This window comes from Cornus florida, unplaced genomic scaffold, assembly GCF_030987335.1.
Source record: "Cornus florida cultivar Cherokee Brave unplaced genomic scaffold, ASM3098733v1 CherokeeBrave_3.0.0_Hap2_Chr05, whole genome shotgun sequence".
Lineage (NCBI taxonomy): Eukaryota > Viridiplantae > Streptophyta > Magnoliopsida > Cornales > Cornaceae > Cornus > Cornus florida.
In genome coordinates, this window is record NW_026775575.1 from 87,873,953 (window position 1) to 87,901,455 (window position 27,503).

The following is a 27,503-nucleotide window of genomic DNA, read 5'->3' on the forward strand; positions in this document are numbered from 1 at the left end:
ATCATTGCTCTAGTTCAGGCTAAAAGGAAACTTCGACACTATTTCGAGGCTCATCGGATAGTAGTTCCCATGATACACCCTATCAAAACAATTCTCAATAAACCAAATATCTCAGGTCGGATCACCAAGTGGGCAATTGAGTTAAGCTCCTTTGACATTAGGTACGAATCGCGCACCGCAAAAAAAGGGCAAGTGGTTGCGGATTTTCTCTTGGATATTGACCCAGGTGAAGAACAGCAAACCACGGAAGATCCTTGCTGGGAGTTCTACATCGATGGTTCCTCGAGCCAAAATGGAGCCGGAACAGGACTAGAGATAAGAACCCCCTAGGGGACCAGAATCCAACAATCTGTCTGACTAGAGTTTACAGTTACAAACAATGATGTGGAGTATGAGGTGCTGTTGGCAGGGCTCTATGATACCCCTCTGATCCGAGACACGGGTTGATCAGGCCCAAGCCCAAACCCGAGGGAAATATCAAATAATTAATATGTAATACGAACACAGATGACAAAATGAATTTGATAAATAAAGTTTAAGCTGAAAGAAAACTAAATGTAAAAAAAACTTTAATATTAAATATACTTAAATCCCAATAATCCAAAACCTCCATAAGTTAACAACTCGGGAATCCATCTCCAGTGGACCCTTAAAACCAAACTGAAATGAAAGTAAACTGAAGATAAAATCCGAATCAAATATCTGGAAAGAAGTCCTACATCGTCGGTAGAATGGAAGATCTTCTCTGCCCAGCACGAACAAGCTCAAACCTGGAACTGACGTACACCTGGAAAATAGGAGTGGGTCAGGCCCACGAATAAGTTCTAACCTACTACAATCCAAGCAGGGACTCGATACGCATATACACTCTAACCAACTCAACAATAACTATATAAGTCGTGTATATATATATATATATATATATATATATATATATATATATATATATATATCCATACTAAGGGACATTCACTGGACTACAGTAGGGGTCTCAACCTGAATAGAAGGCAACATGCGAAAACGCACCCAAAGGTGGGCATGAGCACCTAGACCTAACAGGGTACACCTCAATCTACTATAGCCAGCTACGCATCCACTGCATATACGCACCCTAACCAACGAGTCTGAGACTCAGGCTCCTCTCGTGGTACCATAAACATATATTTAAAATCCGTTCATAACAATCCATAATAAATCTAGTAAGTCGTTCAGCTTATTCAACTGCACAGACTTAACATAGATAAACAGTAATCCAGCTAGTTATTCAGCTTGTGCAGCTTCTTTGACTTAGCCTAAATATAAGTAGGATTTATTTTTAATCCATTCCCTTATTCCGTATAGGTAGGATATAGCAATTTTTGAGCCAAATCCAAACCTAGTATGTCACCGTCCCATACTGGTGCATACAATCCAATCCATCCGGCAGTTAATAGAATAAATAAAAATATAACTATCAACCAATCCATACATTCCACAATTGACAATAAAACATTAAGTACAAATATCAATTGTTCCATATTAAGCATGATAAAATAATTGTCAATTAACAAGCTTAATCCATACTACTCTAAAAAGTCCACTAATTGATATTACAGGTTATACATGTAAACCAATTAATTCTATAAATGTTCACAGGTTTATTTTTAGTAATTCTGGAACATGACTAACTACAAATCATCACTAAGAATTTTAATAACAAAGCTTAAACATCTTGCAGTTCCTCCCATCCAAACTGTAAACCAATTTAGGGCCAAATAAGCATACTAAACCATTTAAATCCACACGCTTATTTTATAACATTGGGATAGGTTTAACTGAGAATTTTATTGCTAAGAATTGCTATTCTAAGTGTTAAGCAATTCTGCATCCTTTCATGACAAAAACACAGTAAACTGATTAATTAGGCATTGTCCACTGTCGCACTAAAACAAGGTTGTTTTATTTTGCATAAATCTTCTCTCAAGGATTTTAATCAAGCTTAGACCACCATTAAACACCTCAGTATAGCCTCCAATAGAAACTGAAAATCTCAAAATCTGAGTTCCGTAGCCAAACCAATCGCAGAAAACTTAAAACTGGAAGCCGGTTGAAGAGCCTGCTCTTTCAAAAGAAAGAGCCTGCTCCCTTTTTACTTGGAGCCGGCTCTCCTTGTCTTGGAGGCGGCTCCAAGACCCCTTAGAGCCGGCTCCATGTTCCCATGGAGCCTGCTCTTTGCTCCAAAGAGCCTGCTCTTTGAAATCTTGAGCCATCTCTTCTCTGTTCTTCATCCCTTCCACATCCGGTGTGTTTCTGTTGATCTGAATTCCATTCCTAAGGTACTTAGATGATTAAACTAGGTTCCAAGTTAATCCATAGTTCACTAAATTCTTTGTTCAATTTCCAAACTCAACTAATAAATGGATTTTGCAAAAAGAATTTAATACGAGCAGTTTAAGCATTCCAGAGCATCGACTGTTGTAGCAAATCAAACTTGCAACCTAAATTACTTCTAGTGCTTCCCAACATGTTATAGAACTAATTAAAAATCATTACTCATCAGTTTACACGAATTAAACAGATGTTTCACAAGGAAGAAATTAAAATAAACAGTACACACGTTTCATCTACAATCAGTTTTAAAACCACAGAGGTACAAGAAATCCAGTTTAATTTTAATCCTTAACAGTTCCCTGGAGTTGTGTTAGGCATGCGATGAACACGAGGCAACGGGAAGGAGTGAGGATTAGAACTTGCCTTTGAGACTTTTGTTCCAAAATCTCTCCGTCGTCTTCTAAGGTTCCGGCAATTCCTACTGCAAAATTCCTCCTTTGTTCTCTCTCTGCCTCTACAGGCGTGTATAGGTTTTACTTTTCTTAAAACCCTAAGCAGACTTATCTTATATATTTATAGGCAACCAAAAACCTAAGTCCAATTATATCCAAAGTCTGAAACTCGGCCCATAAACACAACCTAGTTTATAAACCCTGTCGGCTCACTAAATTAAACCTAAACAGAACTAAAACGCTAACCACACTTTTATACCTAGTCATTAATTAAAACATTTAATTATTAATTCAATTAAAGAAACAATAAAATTCCAAGTTAACGTAAAACAGAAAATAAAATACAATTTAATAACTAATTAATTAATTCACAAACCACCACTAAATAAATAAAAACAAATAAAGTCACACTTAAACAACAAATTCACAACTAAATAAATAAAAACACAATTTAAATAATTAAATAAATTTCAGAACTATCCTTGTTAAATTAGGGGTATTACATTCTTCCCCTCTAACAACAGGAATTCCGTCCTCGGAATTCGCTCTTTCCTTCTTCCCAAAATTTAGGAAACTGCGAGCGAATGACATCCTCCCGTTCCCAAGTAGAGTTAGCCTCGTTGTGATGACTCCACTGAACACGAACCAAAGGGATAACCTTGTTACGAAGGATTTGATCCCGACGGGCGATAAAACGACACGGTGAGTCCAAATAAGTTACATCCGACTGCAACTCAATCTCTCCAACATCGATATGCTGATACCTATCCTCATCGCGCAGAAATTTCTGCAACATGGAAACATGAAAACATTGTGTACACGATCCAAAGTATTCGGAAGTGCCAACCAATAAACAACAGCTCCAACTCGATCCGTAACCATGAATGGACCGACAAATCACGGTGACAACTTCTCTTTCTTCCCAAAGCGCATAACACCTTTCATAGATGACACCTTGAGTAGAACCTAATCTCCAACCCTAAACTCTAAAACACGAGTACGACGATCGGCATAACTCTTTTGCCTACTCTGAGTAGTACGCATGCGGTCTCGAATAAGAGCAATCTTCTCAGAGGTATCCTTAATAGACTCAGGACCCAATAATCTGCTCTCACCAACCTCCATCCAACAAACAGGCGATCGACACGGGTGGCCGTATAATGCCTTAAATGGTGCCATCCCAATAGTCTTTTAAAAACTATTGTTATAAGCAAACTCCACCAGCGGTAAGTAACCCTCCCAGTGGCCCTTGAAATGAAGAACACATGACCAAAGCATATCCTCCATTATCTGATTCACCCTTTCAGTCTGTCCATCAGTCTGAGGATGATAAGCAGTACCAAGGTGTAATTCAAAACCCAAAGCTTGCTGAAAACTCTTCCAGAATCCGGATACAAAACTCGAATCCCTGTCTGATATAATAGATAATGAAATGCCATGCAACTTCACAACCTCTAAACTGCAAAGTCTCGCCACTGCTCCTAAGTGAAGTCAGTCCAAAAAGGTAAGAAATGAGCGGATTTCGTCAGTCTGTCCACGATAACCCAATGGAATTGTGATCCTTGAAGGAATTTGGAAATCCTTCCATAAAATCCATATAAATGTTCTCCCATTTCCACTCCGGTATCGGTAGTAGCTGTAAAGCTCCTGGTGGCCTCTGATGATCAATCTTGTCCATCTAACAAGTACTACATCAGGAGACAAAAAGAGCAATGTCCCTTTTCATACCTGCCCACCAAAATTGCCATTTCATATCTTGATACATCTTGTCTCCTCCTGGACGAACAGAAAACTTGGAGTGATGAGTCTCAGTCATCATATCCTTCCTCAAAGTATCAGCAGAAGGTACACCCAACGTCCCTTGTACCGTAAGCCTCCGTCAGCCCCAATATAGTAAATTGGAACCTCCCTAGAAGCTATCCCTACAATTATGTCAATACACTGCTGATCCGTGAGTTGTACTTGCAAAACCTTGCGAATGGTAGAATGTGTAACCACTAAGCAAGCCATAAAAGCATCCGATAACTCATCCACAATCCTCAAAGTGTTCCACTCAGTGGTGAATAAAGTAGAAAGGCTACCAACAGGTCGGCGACTGAGCGAATCTGCCACCACATTCGCTTTTCGTAAATGATACTGTATAGAAAAGTGATAGTTTTTTACAAACTCCCACCATCTCTACTGTCTCACATTCAACTCCCACTGAGTGAATAAATACTGCAGACTCTTGTGATCATTGAATAATCTGAAGGACTCACCCAACAGATAATGCCTACATATGCATAAGGCAAAGACCACAACTGCCAATTCCAAATCATGTGTTGGATAATTAAGCTTATGAGGCTTAAGCTTTCGAGATCCATATAAAATTGATCGCTCCTCCTGCATCAAAACATATCCAAGACCCTGCAAAGAAGCATCTGTATAGACTAGATACTCTATCCCACTCTGTGGAGTAGCCAGAACCGGTGCAGAAGTCAATTTAGTCTTCAGCTCATCAAAAGCTCGCTGACAGTGTTCATCCCACACGAACTGTACACCCTTTTTAGTTAGGTACACGAGTGGTCCCACTATCTTAGAGAACCCCTGGATGAACCTCTGATAACATCCCGCCAACCAGAGGAAACTCCGAATCTCGGTAGGTGAAGTAGGCTGTCCCCACTCAACCACGACTAAAACCTTGGCTGGATCTACTGCTATCCCCCTTTCGGACACCACATGACCCAGAAACTTCACTCCCCGCTGCCAAAATTCACACTTCTCGAACTTGGCAAATAACTGATGTTCACAAAGCGTCTGCAATACTATACGAAGATGTCTCGCATGATCGTCCTCCGACCGAGAATGGATCAAGATATTATCAATAAAGATAATAACAAACTAATCCCAATAAGCCCTGAAAACTCTGTTCATTAAGTCCATGAACATTGCTGGTGCGTTAGTCAACCCGAACGGCATCACACGAAACTCATAAGATCTGTATCTAGTGAGAAACGTTGTTCTCGGAACATCCGGCTCCCGAACCCAAAGTTGATGATACCCAAACCGCAGATCAATTTTAGAAAAGTACTTAGTTCCCTTCAACTGATCAAAAAGATCATCAATCCTGGGTAACGGATACTTGTTACGAATAGTAACCTTGTTTAATTCCCTGAAATCTATACACAGCCAAAGTGAACCATCCTTCTTCTTCATAAATAGAACTGATGCTCCCCAGGGTGAAGTACTCCTACCAATAAAACCCTGGCTAAGTAATTGCTAAATATGATCCCTCAGCCCTCGCATCTCCACTGGTGCCATCCTATACAGTGCTCTAGCAATAAGCGTAGTGCCTAGATCTAAGTCAATCACGAAGTAAATCTCGCGACTAGGCGGCAACCCTGGAATCTCCTGAAAAACATCCGAAAAATTCTTGTACAATTGGTATACGATCCAAAGATACAGTAACCTCCTCCTTCGTTTCCTCCTCCACATGGAACAAATAAGTGCTAATGACCACGTTAGACCGTGGCATAGCGACAACATACATAACCTGACCAGGTATGGTAAAAGCAACAGACCAATCACAACCATTAACTTGAGCATGGTAGTATGATAACCAATCCATCCCAAGTAACACCGTATAAGTGTACCTGTCCTGAACTACTAAATTGGCTAAGAATCTGAGCCTGCAAATATCTAGTGTCCCAACTAAACTATCCAAACCAAAATGCTAAATACTTCGTAGAGCAAAACACAGAAGGTACACAAAGTACTCCGAAGTCAACTCATAGTTAGAACATTACTCTATCCTGAGAATTCTTTCTTTACTATCAAACTTGTTGTATTAATGTACACAAGTTCTTATCCAAACTAAACACTTCACTGTGATAGTCATCTATTATTGTAATTTAAAAATACACATTCCATTATAATTTAAAAACATATGTGTATAAATCCAATAATACCATCATAAACCACAAAAGAGATGGCCAAAACTTATAGTTTACTTTATTAAAAACTTCTTTAAATCGTAAACTTCCAAAAGAATAATCATAAAATATTCTTTAAAAACTACTAATGTACGCGATTAAATTCGTACTACACTTTTACTACTCCCTGCAATGCTACTAGTAATTAATATTACTCTTAAAAGTACCATCCTCCCTGTGATTCAGTACTCTCCTGCTTGGACAGCCCGGTATTCCTACGTTTAGGACACTGCTTGAAAGTGTGGCCAATCTTCCCACAAGTATAGCAAGTACCCCTAAAAGTACCGAACGGTCTCCTCTGCTGGTTAGCCTCTGCCTGATCCCATCCTGCCTGTGGTCCCTCATTACGCTATCGCTGAGCGAACCTAGGACATTGTCTGGCTGTATGCCCATAATCTCCTCAGGCGCGCATAACAATGTCCTTTAAACACATTCTGCACCACCGGTACTACTTCTAGTGTTTGCTGAACATGTAGCTGATTCTGAAGTGCAGTTGTTATGCCCTCTGCTACAGCTTGAGCAATGGTGTAAACTAACTGAGGAGAAAACTCTGGTTTCCTGTCTTGATTGTAGCCCCAATCCTGAGACTCTTGAGTCAGCTGTACATTCTCCTGCTCGATATGCAACTGACCCTCACCATTATGAAATGCAGGCATTTGCTGCTCTTCTTCCATATGTCAACGTTGTAGACGTTCTTGCTGTCTACGTGCCGCTCTCCTCTGTCGACTGTTCATGTTCTGTTTTCTTCCAGTGTTAACCATGCTGTTAACATAGAAAGACAGACATCAGTACGATTTCTAAATGGACCATAAAGGAATTCAACGAATCCTACACTTAAGCTCTGATCAAGAGAAAATGCTACGCAGAAGACTTAATATGAAACACCCTAGAGACACTTGAACCTGGAGTGCTCTGATACCAACCGTGATACCCCTCGGATCCGAGACACGGGTTGATCAGGCCCAAGCCCAAACCCGAGGGAAATATCAAACAATTAATATATAATACGAACACAGATGACAAAATGAATTTGATAAATAAAGTTTAAGCTGAAAGAAAACTAAATGTAAAAAAAACCTTTAATATTAAATATACTTAAATCCCAATAATCTAAAACCTCCATAAGTTAACAACTCGGGAATCCATCTCCAGTGGACCCTTAAAACCAAACTGAAATGAAAGTAAACTGAAGATAAAATCCAAATCAAATATCTGGAAAGAAGTCCTACATCGTCGGTAGAATGGAAGATCTTCTCTGCCCAGCACGAACAAGCTCAAACCTGGAACTGACGTACACCTGGAAAATAGGAGTGGGTCAGGCCCACGAACAAGTTCTAACCTACTACAATCCAAGCAGAGACTCGATACGCATATACACTCTAACCAACTCAACAATAACTATATAAGTCGTGTATATATATATATATATATATATATCCATACAAAGGGACATTCACTGGACTACAGTAGGGGTCTCAACCTGAATAGAAAGCAACATGCGAAAACGCACCCAAAGGTGGGCATGAGCACCTAGACCTAACAGGGTACACCTCAATCTACTATAGCCAGCTACGCATCCACTGCATATACGCACCCTAACCAACGAGTCTGAGACTCAGGCTCCTCTCGTGGTACCATAAACATATATTTAAAATCCGTTCATAACAATCCATAATAAATCTAGTAAGTCGTTCAGCTTATTCAACTGCACAGACTTAACATAGATAAACAGTAATCCAGCTAGTCATTCAGCTTATGCAGCTTGTTTGACTTAGCCTAAATATAAGTAGGATTTATTTTTAATCCATTCCCTTATTTCGTATAGGTAGGATATAGCAATTTTTGAGCCAAATCCAAACCTAGTATGTCACCGTCCCATACCGGTGCATACAATCCAATCCATCCGGCAGTTAATAGAATAAATAAAAATATCACTATCAACCAATCCGTACATTCCACAATTGGCAATAAAACATTAAGTACAAATATCAATTGTTCCATATTAAGCATGATAAAATAATTGTAAATTAACAAGCTTAATCCATACTACTCTGAAAGATCCACTAATTGATATTACAGGTTATACATGTAAACCAATTAATTCTATAAATGTTCACAGGTTTATTTTTATAATTCTGGAACATGACTAACTGCAAATCATCACTAAGAATTTTAATAACAAAGCTTAAACATCTTGCAGTTCCTCCCATCCAAACTGTAAACCAACTTAGGGCCAAATAAGCATACTAAACCATTTAAATCCACACGCTTATTTTATAACATTGGGATAGGTTTAACTGAGAATTTTATTGCTAAGAATTGCTATTCTAAGTGTTAAGCAATTCTGCATCCTTTCATGACAAAAACACAATAAACTGATTAATTAGGCATTGTCCACTGTCGCACTAAAACAAGGTTGTTTTATTTTGCATAAATCTTCTCTCAAGGATTTTAATCAAGCTTAGACCATCATTAAACACCTCAGTATAGCCTCCAATAGAAACTGAAAATCTCAAAATCCGAGTTCCGTAGCCAAACCAATCGCAGAAAACTTAAAACTGGAAGCCGGTTGAAGAGCCTGCTCTTTCAAAAGAAAGAGCCTGCTCCCTTTTTACTTGGAGCCGGATCTCCTTGTCTTGGAGGCGGCTCCATGACCCCTTAGAGCCAGCTCCATGTTCCCATGGAGCCTACTCTTTGCTCCAAAGAGCCTGCTCTTTGAAATCTTGAGCCATCTCTTCTCTGTTCTTCATCCCTTCCACATCCGGTATGTTTCTGTTGATCTGAATTCCATTCCTAAGGTACTTAGATGATTAAACTAGGTTCCAAGTTAATCCATAGTTCACTAAATTCTTTGTTCAATTTCCAAACTCAACTAATAAATGGATTTTGCAAAAAGAATTTAATACGAGCAGTTTAAACATTCCAGAGCATCAACTGTTGTAGCAAATCAAACTTGCAACCTAAATTACTTCTAGTGCTTCCCAACATGTTATAGAACTAATTAAAAATCATAACTCATCAGTTTACACGAATTAAACAGAGGTTTCACAAGGAAGAAATTAAAATAAACAGTACACACGTTTCATCTACAATCAGTTTTAAAACCATAGAGGTACAAGAAATCCAGTTTAATTTTAATCCTTAACAGTTCCCTGGAGTTGTGTTAGACATGCAAAGAACACGAGGCAACGGAAAGGAGTGAGGATTAGAACTTGCCTTTGAGACTTTTGTTCCAAAATCTCTCCGTCGTCTTCTAAGGTTCCGGCAATTCCTACTGCAAAATTCCTCCTTTGTTCTCTCTCTGCCTCCACAGGCGTGTATAGGTTTTACTTTTCTTAAAACCCTAAGCAGACTTATCTTATATATTTATAGGCAACCAAAAACCTAAGTCCAATTATATCCAAAGTCGAAACTCGGCCCATAAACACAACCTAGTTTATAAACCCTGTCGGCTCACTAAATTAAACCTAAACAGAACTAAAACCCTAACCACACTTTTATACCTAGTCATTAATTAAAACATTTAATTATTAATTCAATTAAAGAAACAATAAAATTCCAAGTTAACGTAAAACAGAAAATAAAATACAATTTAATAACTAATTAATTAATTCACAAACCACCACTAAATAAATAAAAACAAATAAAGTCACACTTAAACAACAAATTCACAACTAAATAAATAAAAACACAATTTAAATAATTAAATAAATTCCAGAACTATCCTTGTTAAATTAGGGGTATTACAGGCTCAGATTGGCCAAGGAACTCCAGGTAAAACACCTCAAAGCCTATAGTGATTCGCAACTCATCACAAGGTAGGTGACAGGAGAATACACCACCAGAGAGGGAAGAATGGATGCATACCGAGAAGAAGTTGAAAAATTGACAAAGTGCTTTGATACAATCAAATTTCAGCAGATTCCTAGGGAAGAGAATTCGATAGCTGATCGCTTGGCGAATGCAACATCCATAGCGGATAAATCACTCACCAGGGTCATCCCTATTGATGTCCTAGATACTCCAAGCGTCACAAGGGGAATGTGGGTACTGGTCATCCTATGGGAACCAAGTTAGATAGATCCAATATTGGCTTACCTTGAGAGAGGAGAACTCCCAACTTTAAGGAAGCGGCCCGACAACTAAGGATGAAAGCTGCCAAATATTCAGTGGCAGGAGGACAGCTCTTTAGATGATTGCATTATGGGCCCTACCTCAAGTGTTTGACCCCTACGGAGTCCCAAGAAGTTTTAAAACAGATACACGAAGGGGAATGTGAGAATCATTCTAGGGGTAGGTCATTGGCTCATAAAGTTCTCACTCAAGGTTATTTCTAGCCCTACATGGCAAGGGAAGCGGAAGAATACTCCCGCTTGCAGATGCGACAAGTGTTAAAGGTATTCCCCCCTCGTTCATTTACCCCCGGAAAAAATACACACCATGAGCAGCCCATGGCCGTTCGCACAATGAGGAATGGACGTAGTAGGACCCCTACCAATCGCGGCATTGCAAAAAAGGTATGCCCTGTTAGCCACGGATTATTTTACTAAATGGGTAGAGGCAGAGGCATACGTAAGTGTGACTAATGTCCAAGTGAAAAAATTCGTTTGGAACAATCTGATATTCAGATTCAGAATCCCAAAGTCCATCATCATAGATAACGGGCCGAATCTGGATAATTAATGTACTCAATGTTTCTTCAACAAATACGGTATCAACCAGAAAGTATCAGCTGCATATCACCCCCAAAACAATGGGCAAGCGGAGATAACTAACAGAACAATCTTTTCTTGCATAAAAAAGAAGCTTGAAGATAAAAAAAGGGAAGTTAAAAGAATTGCCAAATGTCCTATGGGCATACAGAACCACCCCGAGACGTCCCACCGGCGAAACTCCTTTTTCTCTAGCTTACGGCACCGAGGCCGTAATCCCCACCGAAGTGGTAACACCCACCATCCGAAGCTTAGCTTGGAACCAAAAGTCAAATAATCAGCTTCTGGAACACAGTCTGGATCTATTGGAAGAAAAAAGAGAAGCTGCAGCCATCCGGCTAGCAGCTTACCAACCGAAGATAGCAAATAGCTATAACAAAAGAGTCAGAAGGAAAAGCTTCAATCCAGGAGATCTAATACTCCTAAAATCAGAAAAGTATGTCAGCAAATTGGAACCTAACTGGGAAGGGCCATACCGAATATCAGATGTGATTGGAAAAAGAGCTTACAGACTTCGACACCTGGATGGCACCGAAATGGCTAAACCAAAGAATGCAATGAACCTGAAAAGGTACTTTCAATAAAGTAAATCGTACAGTGTTTTCTAAGACTCTACTTTTTGAATGAATAAAGCTGCTGATAGCCTTTTTCGAATGTCCCACATTGAATAAAAACAAAACTTTTAACTATTATTTAAAGTGGAATAACACGAGATCTAAACAGTGGAGTGGACCTCGTGATGGTAGGTAACCCATAATGGGACCCACCATCAGGGGTCTCAACTTCACACTTTTTATCTTATCACAGATAAGGTCTCATTACCTACAAGAAACGATGTCCTCCATTGTTCAAAAAGTGGAATCTAACCCTTTTTCTTATAAGGATCCACACTTACCTCCTATCAGTGTGTGGGACCCATTGACAATGGGACACCACTTACGACACTAAAGTGCCCCATTGTCAGAGGTCTCCATACACTCCCCACAATTTTTCAAATGAAAAGATATTTTCCCTTTCTTTGGAAAGTACAGTCCCACGTCGGTAAAAAAGGAAAAGAATTCCTTATTATTATAATATGACCTGCCGGGTATACAATCAGCGGGTGAGGGCCCTAAATTATGAGGCCCGTGGATAGTCACAGCTCATTATCAGAGGGGGTCCATAATTTAGAGCCTTCCCCGTTTTCTTTTGGGATAGGTCGCTTCTTTTCAAATCTCTATCCACTTTAAACAGAAAATGAGTTTTCTACAAAACAGAATCATTTAATTCTAAACGTCAGCAAGGGAATGCCCATACAAGGAAGGTCCGACACCCATTTTGACCAAAAAAGGCCCAATAAAAAGGGGTCAACTTGCGACGAAATGCTCAAGACGGACCTACAAATAGGCGAAGGCCCCAAGAGCCTAACGCTTGAACGGGCTTGATCAGATTAACTGCTCAAGTCCAAAAATGCCGAACGGCCCCAAGAACCGATCGCAAAATAGGCGAAGGCCCTAAGAGCCTAACGCCCGAACAGGCTTGACCAGATAAACTGCTCAAGTCCAAAAAAGCCGAACGGCCCCAAGAGCCGATCGCAAAATAGGTGAAGGCCTTAAGAGCCTAACGTACGAACGGGCTTGACCAGATAAACTACTCAAGTCCAAAAAAGTCGAACGACCTCAAGAGCCGATCGCAAAATAGGTGAAGGCTCGAAGAGCCTAACGCCCAAACGGGCTTGACTAGATAAACTGCTTAAGTCCAAAAAAACCGAGCGGCCCCAAGAGCCGATCGCAAAATAAGCGAAGGCCCCAAGCGCCTAACGCCTGAACGCTAATCGCAAATTGGACAAATACATTAAATCACAAACAATAACGTAAGCGAAAGAAATCCCAAAGATTTGTCAAAAAGAAACCTCCATGTTCTTAAAAAAAGGTGAGGGTTTTCTACAAAAAAGGCAGGGTATACCCAACACCTCCAAAAAAAAAAAAAAAAAAAAAAAAAAAAAGAAAAGAAAAGAAAGAGGAGCTGCGCAGGATCACCATCAGGCATAGCTCTACCTTCCGCATTAAACCTCTGTGTGAACGCATCAACCAACTCTACCCTGGCTGGAGGTTCTGCCTTCTCTCCAATATCCTTCGGGTTCTGAGGTGTTTTGCAACAACTTAGCGGCCGCCTCCCTCTCTTTCTTCGTCATACAAGGTTTTGGAGGAGGAAGTTCCATTGCTGATTAAGAAAAGGTGAGAGGGGCAGGCGATAAGATAGCCTTAGAATCGGAAGTGTCAAGATCAATTGGCTCTTCAGGATTTAGAGCAATTACTGGAGAATCCCTCGAGATCACCTCAAGAAGAGAAGATGAGAGAAGGATCTTGGCCGAATGGACGTCGCTCCAAACTCTTTCATATAAATAAGCAAGACGACTATCTGCAAATTTCGAAGAGAAAAAATCAGTTTTGTGACCTAGGAAGTCATATATGCAACAAAAATGCTTACAACACAGACGAAGCAAGAAGACTCGCCTGAATCATCAAATGCAGGAGTAACATGAAAGCTCGATTGGACGAATAAATCCCGAGCGGACAAAGATCGCCACGCCCCTCCGACCTTAACAATTTTGTACTTTCATTCTTTGTCAGAGGTATTAAGATGAGAAAAAAGAGTTCTACCCGTTCTAAAATGAAGGTAGAACCTACCCTCTCTTCCTTTCAATCTATCAAGTGAGTAGCAAAACAGAAGATCAACAAGATTTAAGGTTAAACCTCGAACCCTGTTCAGAGCAAGAAGACATGAGAGAATACGGAAGAAATTAGGGTTAACTTGAAAAGGAGTCAGATTCAACACCGACAAAACCCGAAGGAAAAAAGGATTTAAGAGGAATCGAAAGACAGGAAAATGTAAAGCTGAGAAGAGCATTTCGCCCTCCTCCAAACCCTCACCTATACTGAAGTTCAAATCATGATTGTACTCCTTAAGGGTAACGTCAGAAGGAACACGATTCTTTTTTCTCAACTGAGAAATTGAAAAGGACTTCCTTTTTACAACATCTGCAGGGAGGATTATAGGACCCTCGGCATAATCGCTTAGACTCGCCGCCATAGTTCCCGACTCGAAATCAGACATATGAACACTATGAGTTCGTTCATTACTTTCTTGACTCGTAATGTAAGAAAGATGGAACCAAAAGAAGACTAACCTCGGTGGATGGAAGGAGATGTCGAAGTAACAGTTAGATTCTCGCCAAAACTCAGGAACAAGATCACAGATGCAAATGTCCAAATCGCGAAAACCCAATATATAAGCTGAAAGGGGCAGATAACGGAAAGGCAATCACGAAGTCCCAGAATCGACAGCACGAATGGTAATGATAAGCAGTAACAGCCGCAAAAACTTCTCCACTTCCCGAAAACAGTTACAATTCCTTATATGAATCAAATTCATAAAAAGGAATCGAGGGCAAAGTGTAGAGGGAAAAAACCATACCAATTGCAAGACACCACGTGGCACAAAAAGCAGCCCACAACCAAGTTAAGGTAATTGGAAGCCCACAATCAGCTGTAAGCCCAACAGAGGAAGCCTCACGCGTGTACCAGCTCAACCCAATTAAAGCAAAGGAAGTTCTGCTTAATACAAAGGCTAAATGGACAGCCCAATCTTGACAAGGCCCAAAATCCATAACGTCCGCAATAATGTTGAATGCACGATCTATAGGCATAATTACCCACGTTTGGGAATAAAAGCCAAGAAACGGCTCAATGTAAATCTCTAAGCAAAAACTTATAAATAGAGCCTGAACAAAGGTGAAGAGGCATTGAATTCCCAATATTGCTACTCTCTCAAAGATTTGTTTGTTGCATTCTTGATTTTTCTGTGTGTTCTCCATAATTAATCTCTTTAAGTGTTCGGGTGTAAAAAATTGTACCTACACATATAAAACCCCAAAATATGTACTAATTAAAGGCACATAGTAACGGTTACGGAGAATTTGTAACACACTGCAAGGAACACAACTGTACAAATAAATCAGTCATAACTTATATAAGTTACATAACCTTTACTCAAATAAGAAATTAATGATTCAGCAAAGTAATTTAAATTTTCTTTGAAACTGAAGAAGCACAAATGGCACTTGAAATCTTTAAAATTTAAAGTCATAAAATTCAAGTATATATAATTAATTGCCCATAAGAAACCGCATATACAATTACAAGGATAAAATGTACAATCCTGCAACAATTTTCCTTATATGCAGCAAATATTTATTTCTTGTATGTATAAAAAGTAACAACATATTTTAAATAATTCTCTTAAATTTTGAAACGGTAACATACTCTAATTACTAACTATATATATTCATCTATACAACCTCAAAGGCTGTTATGATTAACATAAAGGCAATTTGATTGAGAAACGGATGTTTTTTCATTTAATTGCATTAACCAATAGTAAACAATATTCTAATAGGAAATGTAACCCAAATCTATATCAGATGTGCAAATACAATTAATAAGAGAATTCAAATATAAAAAGATAGCATACCCAGCAATCATTTTTCCTAATAACAACTAGCATCTATAGAATACACAAATGCAAATCGTAACATTAAATGAATGTAATCATTTTTAAAATTCTACACCATGGAATATGGATATTGGTAATAAATAACTTGCTTAATCCATATCAATTTACTAGAATAAGCGCACGTAACTTGAACCAATTACCATATGGGGGATACTCAGATTCATACTAACAAAAACACTAAAAAGAATAATAATACTTTAGAAAGAATTGATAAGATATTAAATCAAATCAAGGGAATTCATAATGTAAAATTTTCTCTTCTAGAAAAACATAATACACATTTTCTCACTAAGTAAAATAAGTGTAAAATTAATAAACTATTTTCTCTGTCAATTTACTTTAGTCCAAAAACTAATTTTCCCTGTCAATTTACTTTAGTCCAAAAACTAACTTTTCTATGTGTACGGTGGAGATGTATTTTTCTTTTTAAATCATAAACAGATTCCTCTTTAGTAAAAAATAGAACTTGTATAAATATATAGGAGATATCAGCTTTAGACTGTTGTGGAAATTTCACATCTTTATAGAAAAATATAAAGTACAATATTCATACATAATGATTCAAAGAAAATGAACAACACCAATACGAAAAATCTAATAGCGATTCTTTCATTAAACTGAATAGTACATCGATTTGAACAATATGGATATAATGATGAATAAGAACTTATTATGATAAATATTTCAGCAATAATATAATAATAGAAATTAAGAATGAAAACAACAATAATAAAATAGGTAAAAAAGTGCTGGCCTAATTATTGAGGCATTTATAAACACATTGACCTAAAGCTGATAGTTCTTCCCTTCGTGCGGGTATTGGTGAAACTAGTCAATTCCAAGATACAATCCAATCATCTCGCAGCGGCGTCTCCTCCATATGTACGACCACAGGAAGATTAGGTCCAAGTCTATATAAGCACTAGATATACATATCCATGCTTAATTCGCCCTTAGAATGATAAACATATAGTCTTTTTATAGTGTAAAAGAGTGTAATGGTTATAGCAACATAAATAGAGAATTTAAATACAATTATTTCATCAATATAAATATAATAAATCATTCTATTAATTAATATTATTTAATATATTATAACTTAATATATAATTTAATATATTTATTAATTTTATTAAAATATTACTCAACAATAATGTGATCGATGGACTAAAGTCAGCCAAAGTTAATTAAGATGATTAAATGATGTGAATCATATTGTAAACCCCACCTCATTTAATAATTGACAGCTACTTTGCAACACTTTTGTAATGCAACATCATAAGAGGTGTAATTAAACTTTTATTGGGTGATTGATAATAATACCCCTTGCAAATCCACAAAATCATATTCTTTAAACTAATCACAAGCCAACATGAATCGAGTAATAAGTTGTTTAAGCTCATTACAATTTCGAACGTGTGTTTCAAAAAAAAAAAAAAAAAAAGAATTTCAATATGTGATTAAACTTAACTTTTTTGAGTCAATTTAAATTAACTTTTACTTCGAAGATCATGAACCGCCTTATAGAAAAGGAGAAGATTGTGATGAAGGCGTCTTGGGCAGTTTCGATGCTAGCTCATATTCTTTATTCATTAAATTTCCTGATTTTATATTTGGAAGCACCTGATTAACGGTTTAGTTTTGGAATTGAAAAAAAAATTAGTTAAATCTCCAATTTTAAATTCAAATCTCGAGATGTTTCCAAAAGTGACATAAATACTCTCCCTCAAAAAAAAAAAAAAAAAAAAATGTTCATTTTTTGCAATATAACATTTTAAAAGCATAATTTTTAATGTTATTTTATTTTATTTTTATCATAGTATTAGAGAATGAATTTTTATATATTCATGTTTTTATAATATTTCTAATTTTTTTTTATTTTTTATTTTACTTACCGAAAAAAAAAAAACATAAATTAGAAATATTAAAAATATACTAGTAAATATTGTACATCGGATTTTGATTTGAGACAATTGTTTTGGAACAGTCAAAAATAGATCTATGCTACCTCGCAATTCCCATACAGTGAGCAGTAAGTGGTCTTGGTTTGGCCACGTTTTACTCCATTTAGGCACTAAGACTGTGTTTGGTAATTGCACCACTTTTTGTAAGTAACATTTCACCACAATTTATAAGTAACATCATAGAAGTCTAAAAGTAATATCACATAGTTTAAAAAGTAACATCACCACTATTTATAACCATTTATAAGTAACATTGTACACACAAATTTTGTAAGTCTGCAATAGAAACAAAATATGGAGCAAATAGAATTTATTAATTTATGAATGTGGAGTACAGTCCTTTGTAATATCTTTTACAAAAAAAGAATGATCCTCTGATTCGATCTCCTTGTTTTTGGTTGGTTGGATCCAAGGGCTTGAATCACTGTGGAATTTGATGAAGAACGGCACGTTGTTGGATGTGCTTGATGTTCTTCGCTTTTGGGTTTTGATTCTGAATTTGTGTCTGAATTCTGAGTCTCTGGATTTCTGAATCTCTGAACTTCTGAATTTGTGTCTGAATTTGTAGACTTCTGAATTCTGAATACTCTCCCTTTTTCTTCCTCCAAGCCTCTATTTATAGGCTTCTTGGATTAATAGGATGATGACACGTGTCATCTCCTGATAAGGATAAAACTATAACTGGGCCGGGCCGGTTATATTGTGATAATTATCCTTAAAAATAATTATTCAAAATATATTTTATTAGGAATAATTATTCTTTTTATTTGACCATCTAGACTGGGCTTAATTAAATAATTTAAGTGTACCATACTTGGGCCAATTAAACAACTTAATTAAACATTAGGCCCATATTTAATGGGTCCATTTGTCCAAATTAAAGTCCACTAAAATTTTAGTGTCTACAAATTGCCCCCACTTCGAGTTATACGCTTAACAGGACTTGTCTACTTTTTCAAGTGGGACTTGAAGTATCCAACTTTTTTTTTTTTTTTAATTGGATTTTTACTTTCCAATTTATACAAATCCCTTGCCTATATATACCACCCAAGTCATAGGGTTTGACATCAATTTCAATCAGTTCTGAAGAACTTGTAAGATTGCGGCCTCTGAAGATTATGTTAAATTGCCGCATCTGCTTGAACACATAGGTATGAATGTTTTTTTTTTTTTTTTTTCTCCACGTTTCCTGGAGGATTGAGATTTGAAATTTAGTTATTTATTATTATTTTTTTTCACACTTGTTGGAGAAACACAAATTTTTTTCTTTCTCTTTTTCTTTTTTTTTTTCTTTTTTTTTTTTTTTTTTTTTCACGCTGTTTGTTTTTGTTTTTGTTTTTTTATTTTCCTTTTCTTTTCTTTCCTTTTTTTTTTTTTCTCTTCTGTTTTTTTTTTTCGTTTTTTTCTCACGCTGTTTTTTTTTATTTTTTATTTTCCTTTTTTTTTTTTTATTTTCCTTTTCTTTTCTTCTTTTTTTTTTTTTTTTTTTTTTTTTTTTTTCCTCCTTTCTTTTTTCACGTTATATTTTTTTTCTTTCCTTTTTTTTTTATTTTTTTTTTTACGACTTTTTTTTTCCTTTCCTTTTTTTTTTTTTCACGCTAGATTTCTTTTTTTTTTTTCCACAGTTGACTATAGGATTTTTTTTCACGCTTTCTAACTTTTTTTTTTTTTTTTTTTTTTCACGCTTTCTAACTTCTTCTTCTTTTTTTTTTTTTTCTTTTTTTTTTTTTTTTTTTTTCACTATAGATTTTTTTTTTTTTTTTTTTTTTTTTTTTACAAAAGGATTTCGGTTATAGTTTTCCTTGCGACGGTCCGGGACGAGGCGATACTTGTGATATTTCGGCTTGGGCCTGGCGCCATTCCCGTCCTTGTATTGTGCTTGAATTCAGACCGGACCAGACTCTTCTTTGTTTGAGCGCTCCCACGCACGCAGACCGAAAGATCTCACTTGTCCCAACCAGGTCGCGGATGCCCCTTAAGTAGGAAGGCAGGTCTGGCGGCATTTAAGTGTTGAGTATAGATTTTTTTCACGCTTTTTAACTTCTTCTTCTTTTTTTTTTTTTTTTTTGAAGGAATTGAGAAGGTATAGCAAATTGGTTTTGTCGGCCATAACAGAAATTGAAATCCTCTTTCTAAATAACATCGATCGAGTTTTGGTATCCATCATGGTGGTGTTCAAGTGTTTCGCAAAGCAAAAGCTGACTATCTTAGAGAGCGAAAATAGCCAACGAGTCCAAGGAACGACATTAAGTGTATATGACTCACTTTTTGGTCGCAATGCTATTCAAGTGCCTGATTCTAACAATAAACATTGTTCATCTCATTGGACATGCACGGCCGCATGCGAACTCACCGACTTTGGTCCTGATCAGATTAATGAAGAATCTATTGTCTCTAAAGTCTTGATACTAAATTCTTCACTTCATGAGAGAGTTGTTGAAGAAAACCAGTTTTCATTATTGGGTCTTAATGTTCAAGCGAAGAAAATATCATGGAGTATTCCCTATAAACTTCCTGCTGAATTGCTATACACCGAACTATATTGGGAGTGGTTAGAAGATGTCTTGGCGCGTTTCCATGACTTTCTATCAAAACAACAACTATATGGTGCTTTATTCGCCTCCCTATTTTCCTATGATCATCATGAAGATGTATTCAAAGCATTCCTTGAATGTTGGTGCCCAGCCACTAATACACTTCATTGTTCTATTGGCGAGCTATCAATTTCTCTTCGAGATCTATATATGCTAGGTGGTCTCCCTCAGCAAGGAACAATTTATGATGAAGTTATTCCTTAAGCAGATGAACTATCAAGAGCTGGCAACAACAAAAATTCTATCCCTTTGAGTTGTCAACACCTATTTTTGGCCTTCCACAGACTTTCCAAGAAGTATAAAGGAGATCAGAATGTGAAGATATCTGACTGGATTAATTTCTGGTTTAAAGGTGCATCAAGACATGCCAAACCTTCAAAGAAATCAACAAAAAATAAAGTTCACCGCCCTATGAGGACTCAAAATCCGTCTGGTGTGATCCCTCCTGTCCGGTCGATGTCCACCAAAGAAAAAGAAGTATTTATCAACCTTGGTGTAGATGAAACATCGAGAGACACCACTTATCTAGCTGCTTTTTTAACATGTTGGCTCTGCAAATTTGCCTTACCTGCACACCCTGGCAACATAATTCGTCTTGGGACTTTCAAGGTCGCCAGCATGTTAGCAGATGGCTGTAACATTTGTCTTTCCATCTCGATTCTGGCCAGTATTTACAAAGGCTTGAACGAGATTGTTTCCTCGCCAGATCCTGGAAGCTGCTCTGTGATATTTCCTATTCACTATGTATTCGGATGGTTGAGTGAATATTTCAGAACTAATTTCGCCATTCCTAATACCAACTATTGGCCTAGAATGACATTATATGCAGGCGAAGGAGGAGCAAGATACTTTGACCATTTTGAAGCCCAAAATTTATTCAGATCATGTAAAGGAATAAACTTCACTCGAATGGCTAAAAGATCTTCAAAAGAGCGACTTATTGTAGATAATGGCGAGATAAAAAAGGCTGACTTTGACACCCTAATCAATCTTCGATCATGTTATTTGACATTGCGCCAAAATGACCGTCTTATCATTGAGCCGTATAGTCCACACAGATTTAGCCAACAATTTGGGTACCATCAAGATATTCCTGGAAAATTAAAAAATGACTTTCGTACTTACACCTTAGAGGAATTTTTAAAGCATTGGAACTCATCCGTTCATTATTCTTCTGGTTGTGATGCGTTGCTTCTTTCAACCTTCAGCCACCAAAAATCCTCAGTTACCAGAGCATATGCCAAATGGTGGTCCAGCGTATATATTGATCCATTTACACAGAAAGAAACTACCTCAAAGCAATCTAAACGCACGATTTCCCCACCAAAGAAACCAACTAAAATCAGGAAGGTTTTAATTAAGGGGCTGAAGTCAAATCTCCCATCTAAGCCAGTGCCAAAGTTAACCATCAAATCTCATAATGATTGTGCCGTTGTTGGAGGATCTAGTAGCCATCACCAAACAGCAGAAGATGTCCCACCACTAATCAATAACCGTCGCCGTCGTCAGTTGTCAATGGAGTTAGATGAGGATGTGAAAGCTTATGATGAGGATCGTAACTGGAAGCATGTCACCGACAAAGTGAGACTTGATTCAGTACAGGAATGTGTTGCCACTTCTCTTGATCAATTTTTTACTGGGGTACCTAGCAGTTCACAACCTATATAGGTAACTGTTATTTTATATATATATATATATATATATATATATTTTGTACTGCAAATTACCATTATTTATTATTATTTTTTTAATAGATAAAAGACAGCAAGGGATTTCTTGGGGAAGATGTCGTTATTGTTGCTAACCCAACATGTAGTGAAGAATCTATTTATAGACCGTCTGCCTTAGAGTTGGCCACTGCGATAGGAGAAGGTACAGAGATTTCACTACAAAGAAGCAGAGTTAGTCAACACTCGGATGTTTTGGGGGTTGCTGAAGTGACTAGTCAAGCTATGGAGGTGGTTGAAACTATTGGTAAAGATCATGTAGTTATCCCTTCTTTGATTTTAAGAGAACAGGGTCCACCCTTGTATCGTGTTGCCCCTTCTGAAATGTCAATTTTCAACGCAGAAGAGATCGTTCTTGATGTTCATCGTCGTGCTGCTTTATTCTTTATTAATTTCATAAAGAATATCATACGCGATACTCCTACCGATAAAATACCGTCTCGAGCACCTAAACTTCAAACACTTTATGAAGGACTCGCAAAACTCCCTGGAGACCATTCAGCTTTGAAGAGGCGAATTGACTCATATACCAATAATGTGGCCAATTATATTGCTACATCTTCTTTATATGCCTGTATGATGACTTCAGACTCTTAATCCCAACGATTGGCCAGTATTGATGCATAGCTCACCAATGCTAGGTCTATAGAAAATGATGGTGCTAAGCGTATAGAATCACTTCAATCTAGTTTGAGTGAAGCTGAATTTAAAGAAGCTAGATTAGTGAAAGAATTGCAGGAAGCCAGGGAAGAGACTCAAGGGCTTAAAGTCCTCATATCGACAACGGATGCACAGTTATCTCAAAAGAAGGAAGCCATCACCAAACTTTGGGAAGATCAAAAATCAATAGAAGAAGCTAACGTCATCTCGAATCGCGATCTTGAAGTAGTGAAGCAACTGGAAGAGATATTATGGCAAGAACGTGACGAAATTATCGCTATGGAATTTTAGTATTGATCATCATTTTTTTTTTTTTTTTTTCAAAAACAAAGTTGTAACTTTGAATTTTAGCAATAAAACAAATGATTTATTATCTCCATTTTATTTACAAAGATGTTATCATTATTTATTTGTTTCACCGTTCACAGTTTATACTCTTGCGGGCCAGGAGTTTATAAAGAATTTTTTTTTTTTTTTTTTTTTTGCAATCACAGTTTTAACTCATGTAGGCCAGGAGTATAGTGCAGTTTAAGCTCGTACGATCAGGAGCATTGCCTTCATGGGTAGTAGCGCTTCAGGAATTTGCCATTAATGGGCCCCACTCTTACTCCGTCTTCATCAATAATGAGATATGCGCCGTTAGTATAAACTTCGCGAACAACATACGGTCCATCCCATTTGGATACAAATTTATTTCCCTTGCGATTTATGACAATCGGTCTACGAACAGCTAATACTAAGTCTCGAACTTGAAATGACCGAGGTTGAACTCTCTTATTGAACGCTTTAGAAAGTCGAGCTTGATAACACTCTAGCTGTTGTTGAGCTTCTAATCTCTTTCCATCCAATGCTTCCAGTTCTTGAAGACGTAAGATAGCATTTTCTTCACTTGTAAGACCTTCTTGTATGGCTATCCTTAATGATGGGATTTGTTGTTCCAATGGAAGAACTGCTTCTACGCCATAAACCGGAGAATATGGAGTTGCTTGAGTAGGTGTCCGATGCGTAGTGCGGTATGCCCATAATACTTCTTCCATTCGCTCATGCCAATCTCGCTTTGTTTGGTTGACTACTTTCTTCAATAGCTCACATAGAGTCTTATTGAATGCTTCTGCGAGACCATTTGCAGAGGCATTGTACATGGAGGATTTACGTTGTTTGAATCCAAATTTCTCACAAAGGTCAGTTACCTAACTGTTTTTAAAATTCGTCCCGTTATCAGTGATGATGTATCGAGGGACACCATATCGATAAATAATGTTGGACTTCATGAAGTCAACCACTGTTTCCTTTTTCACATGTTTATAGGGTGCAGCTTCCGCCCATTTTGAAAAATAATCAATTGCAGCCAAGATATACAAGTGGCCTTTTGAAGACTTTTCTAAAGGACCAACTACATCTAATCCCCATGCATCGAACGGCCATGACGTCACAGTAGGGTGTAATGGTTCCGGTGGTTGGTGTATGAAATTGGCATAGAATTGACAGGCTTGACACCTTTTTGAATACTCCAAGCAATCTTTGACCATAGTGGGCCAATAATAACCCATTCTTTTGACGCGAAAGTGCAGCTTTGGACCAGATTGATGAGCTCCACAAATCCCAGAATGTGCCTCCTTTATTGCATGCGTTGCTTCATCATTTCCAAGGCAGCGAAGGAAAAGGCCCTCATAGGAACGCCTATACAATGTATCGTTGTAATAGATGAAACGAGGTGCTCGCCTTCGTATTTCAGTCTTATGGCGTAGGTCTTCGGGAAGCTTTTCATGTTCCAGATAATCAATGATAGGGATTCTCCAGTCTTCTTCCTCTTGTGTCCAACAAGAAACCACATTACTTTCTTCAAATTTATCCTCCAAGACTTGTGGCAAGACCCATATTTGACATACAGGAACATCAACCAGGTCTTCATCAATTAACGCCAATGTTGTAGCCATTTGCCAAAGCATCAACTATCCGATTTTCTTTTCTTGGAATGTGCTCTAGTATGACGCTATCAAACCGTTCCAACAAATGAGAGGCGTAACGATGGTACGGCACTAGATCATCTTTCTTAACCTCATATTCTTTAAGAAGTTGGTTGATCACCAACTTAGAGTCTCCATATATTTCGAGGTCCGTGATATTCATCTCATTCGCCATTTGAAGGCCGATAATCAAGGCTTGATACTCAGCTACATTATTTGAGTAGTTTTCAGCAAGTGCAAAAGAGTATGGAATGACATGTCTCTTTGGAAAAACAAAAACTACATCTGCTCCAGCCCCATCTGATCGTGCTGCCCCATCGAAAAACATCATCCATGGAGGGAGGATGTCTACAAGGAAGACTTCTTCATCAGGAAAATCTTCAGAAATTTCCCAATCGGCTGGAATAGGATGGTCAGCTAAGAAATCAGCTAAGACTTGTCCTTTTACTGCTTTTCGTGGCACATAAATAATTTCGAATTCGTTGAACAAAATTGACCACCTTGCCAATTGTCCGGAAAGGACCGGCTTAGACATGACATATTTGAGAGGATCTGCCCTTGCAATAAGATGTATCGTATGAGCCAAGAAATAATACCTCAATTTCTTAGAAGCGAAGACAAGTGCGAGGCATGTTTTTTCAATTGGAGGATAATTTTGCTCCGTCGGGGTGAGTCTGCGACTTAAATAATACAATGCCTTCTCTTTATGTTCTTCATTATTCTGAGCAAGTAAGGCACCCAGCGATTCTTCTTGCGCAGCAATGTAAAGTATGAGTGGCTTTCCAGGTACCGGTGCTCCCAATACCGGAGAATTGAGAAGGTACTTTTTGATGCTATCAAAAGCATTTTGGCATGATTGGTCCCAATTAAATGGAACATCTTTTTTTAGGAGTCAGTTAAAAGGCTGACAACGACCCGTTAAATTTGAGATGAACCGACGAATGAACGTAAGTTGACCTTGTAAACTTCTAAGTTCACGTAAATTTTTTGGTGGCGGCATCTTTTGAATGGCCTCAATTTTATTAGGATCAATCTTAATACCACGATGACGTACGACGTATCCCAGGAATTTCCCTGAAGTCACACCAAATGCACATTTAAGGGGATTCATCTTAAGTTGATATTTTCGAATGCGATTAAAGACAGTACGTAAATCCTGTAAATGATTTCTTCGTTCTTTTGTCTTAACCACCAAGTCATTAACATAACATTCAACAATCTTGTGGAGTATGTCGTCGAAGATCCTTTGCATAGCGCGCTGGTATGTTGCTCCCGCATTTTTTAGTCCAAAGGGCATAACTTTGTAACAATATATGCCTTTAGGAGTGCGAAAGACAGTTAACTCCTCGTCCCTCGGAGTCATTCTTATCTGATTGTACCCAGAATAACAATCCATAAAAGAGAGAGCTTCATGTCCAGTGGTTGCATCTACAGTGAGCTCAAGGATGGGAAGAGGAAAATCATCTTTTGGGCATGCCTCATTCAAATCACGAAAGTCCACACAGATTCGAATCTGTCCATTTTTCTTCTTCACTGGAACAATGCTCGAAATCCATGTTGGATATTTGACCTTACGGACAAACCCTACTTCAATCAATTTGTTGAGTTCTTCCTCTATCCTTGGAACTAGCTCTGGACGGAAGAAACGTTGAGACTGCTTAATCGGACGTGTCCCACGTTTGACAGCGAGATTGTGCACTACAATTTTAGGATCAAGACCGGGCATCTCTTTGTATATCCAAGCAAAGACATCCTTGTACTCAGACAATAATTGAAAGTAATCATTTTCTTCTGAGGGGTTTAGGAATGCACTAACAAAAACTGGTTTGGGTTGATCGTCAGTTCCTAAGTTGATTTATTTGAGTTGATCAACAGTAGCCTGCCCCCCGTCTTCTAGTGTTGGTGGAGCTTTCTCGATATCATTTGGTTGTTCACAGTCAGGTTCCTCTTCAACAGTGATGTGGTATGAAGTAACACAAGACAATTCGCCAGTGCCTTCTATTCTATCCACTTCTGCTTATTGATTAGTAAATACAATGGTTCGCCTTCGAGCTTTCAATGTAACATCATTGGTGACATCTATCTCTGTCTTACGTTTCATTCGCGAAGGCACTAGGCTCTGAACCTCACTATTATTCACCATGTCGATGTTAGCTTCTTCTGACTTCACAATCTTGCTGTTTTTTAGTGGTGCATCATGGATAGTACCAATTCGAGAAAATACTGACTTTCGAGATTGAGGTTGTGCAGATTTTCTTCCTTGGTCATGAAAGCTCATTCTGTTAAAAACAGAGGTACGAGGCAAATTGCTGATATGAGAACTTGAAACATTTGATTCTCGGCTTGACAACCTGTTGAATACAGATGTTCAATCGCATGGAGCTCTTATACAGTCAAAGACTGATTTTTGATGCCCAGTCTGCTGATCTTGTTCATCCTCAACTTCTTCAAACCCAATGTATGAGGTGCTTGACTTCTTATCCCTCTTTGTGATTTGAATTCGAAGTGGCTCTAAAGCTACGAAACCGAGACCAGACTTAGGTGAAATGATTTTATGCCCTTGATCTTTCAACTTCTTCTGTGTCTCATTGA

The 27,503-nt window shown here is 37.8% G+C and overlaps 1 protein-coding gene across 1 annotated transcript; it reads left to right on the forward strand.

Moving 5' to 3' along the window:
• Positions 1–10,588: 10,588 nt before the first annotated feature.
• LOC132309647 (uncharacterized) lies at positions 10,589–12,029 on the forward strand. The gene is made up of 2 exons (XM_059807935.1): positions 10,589–10,776; positions 11,597–12,029. Exons 1-2 carry the CDS (start codon positions 10,589–10,591, stop codon positions 12,027–12,029), a joined length of 621 nt encoding a protein of 206 aa, XP_059663918.1.
• Positions 12,030–27,503: the final 15,474 nt, after the last annotated feature.

What these genes read in the sequence shown, in the direction of transcription:
- LOC132309647 (XM_059807935.1), top strand. Translation starts at nt 10,589, where the DNA reads ATGGATGCATACCGAGAAGAAGTTGAAAAATTGACAAAGTGCTTTGAT. An exon ending in CCAAGCGTCACAAGGGGAAT is followed by an intron (nt 10,777 to 11,596) that starts GTGGGTACTGGT and finishes ATGGGCATACAG; the next exon opens with AACCACCCCGAGACGTCCCA.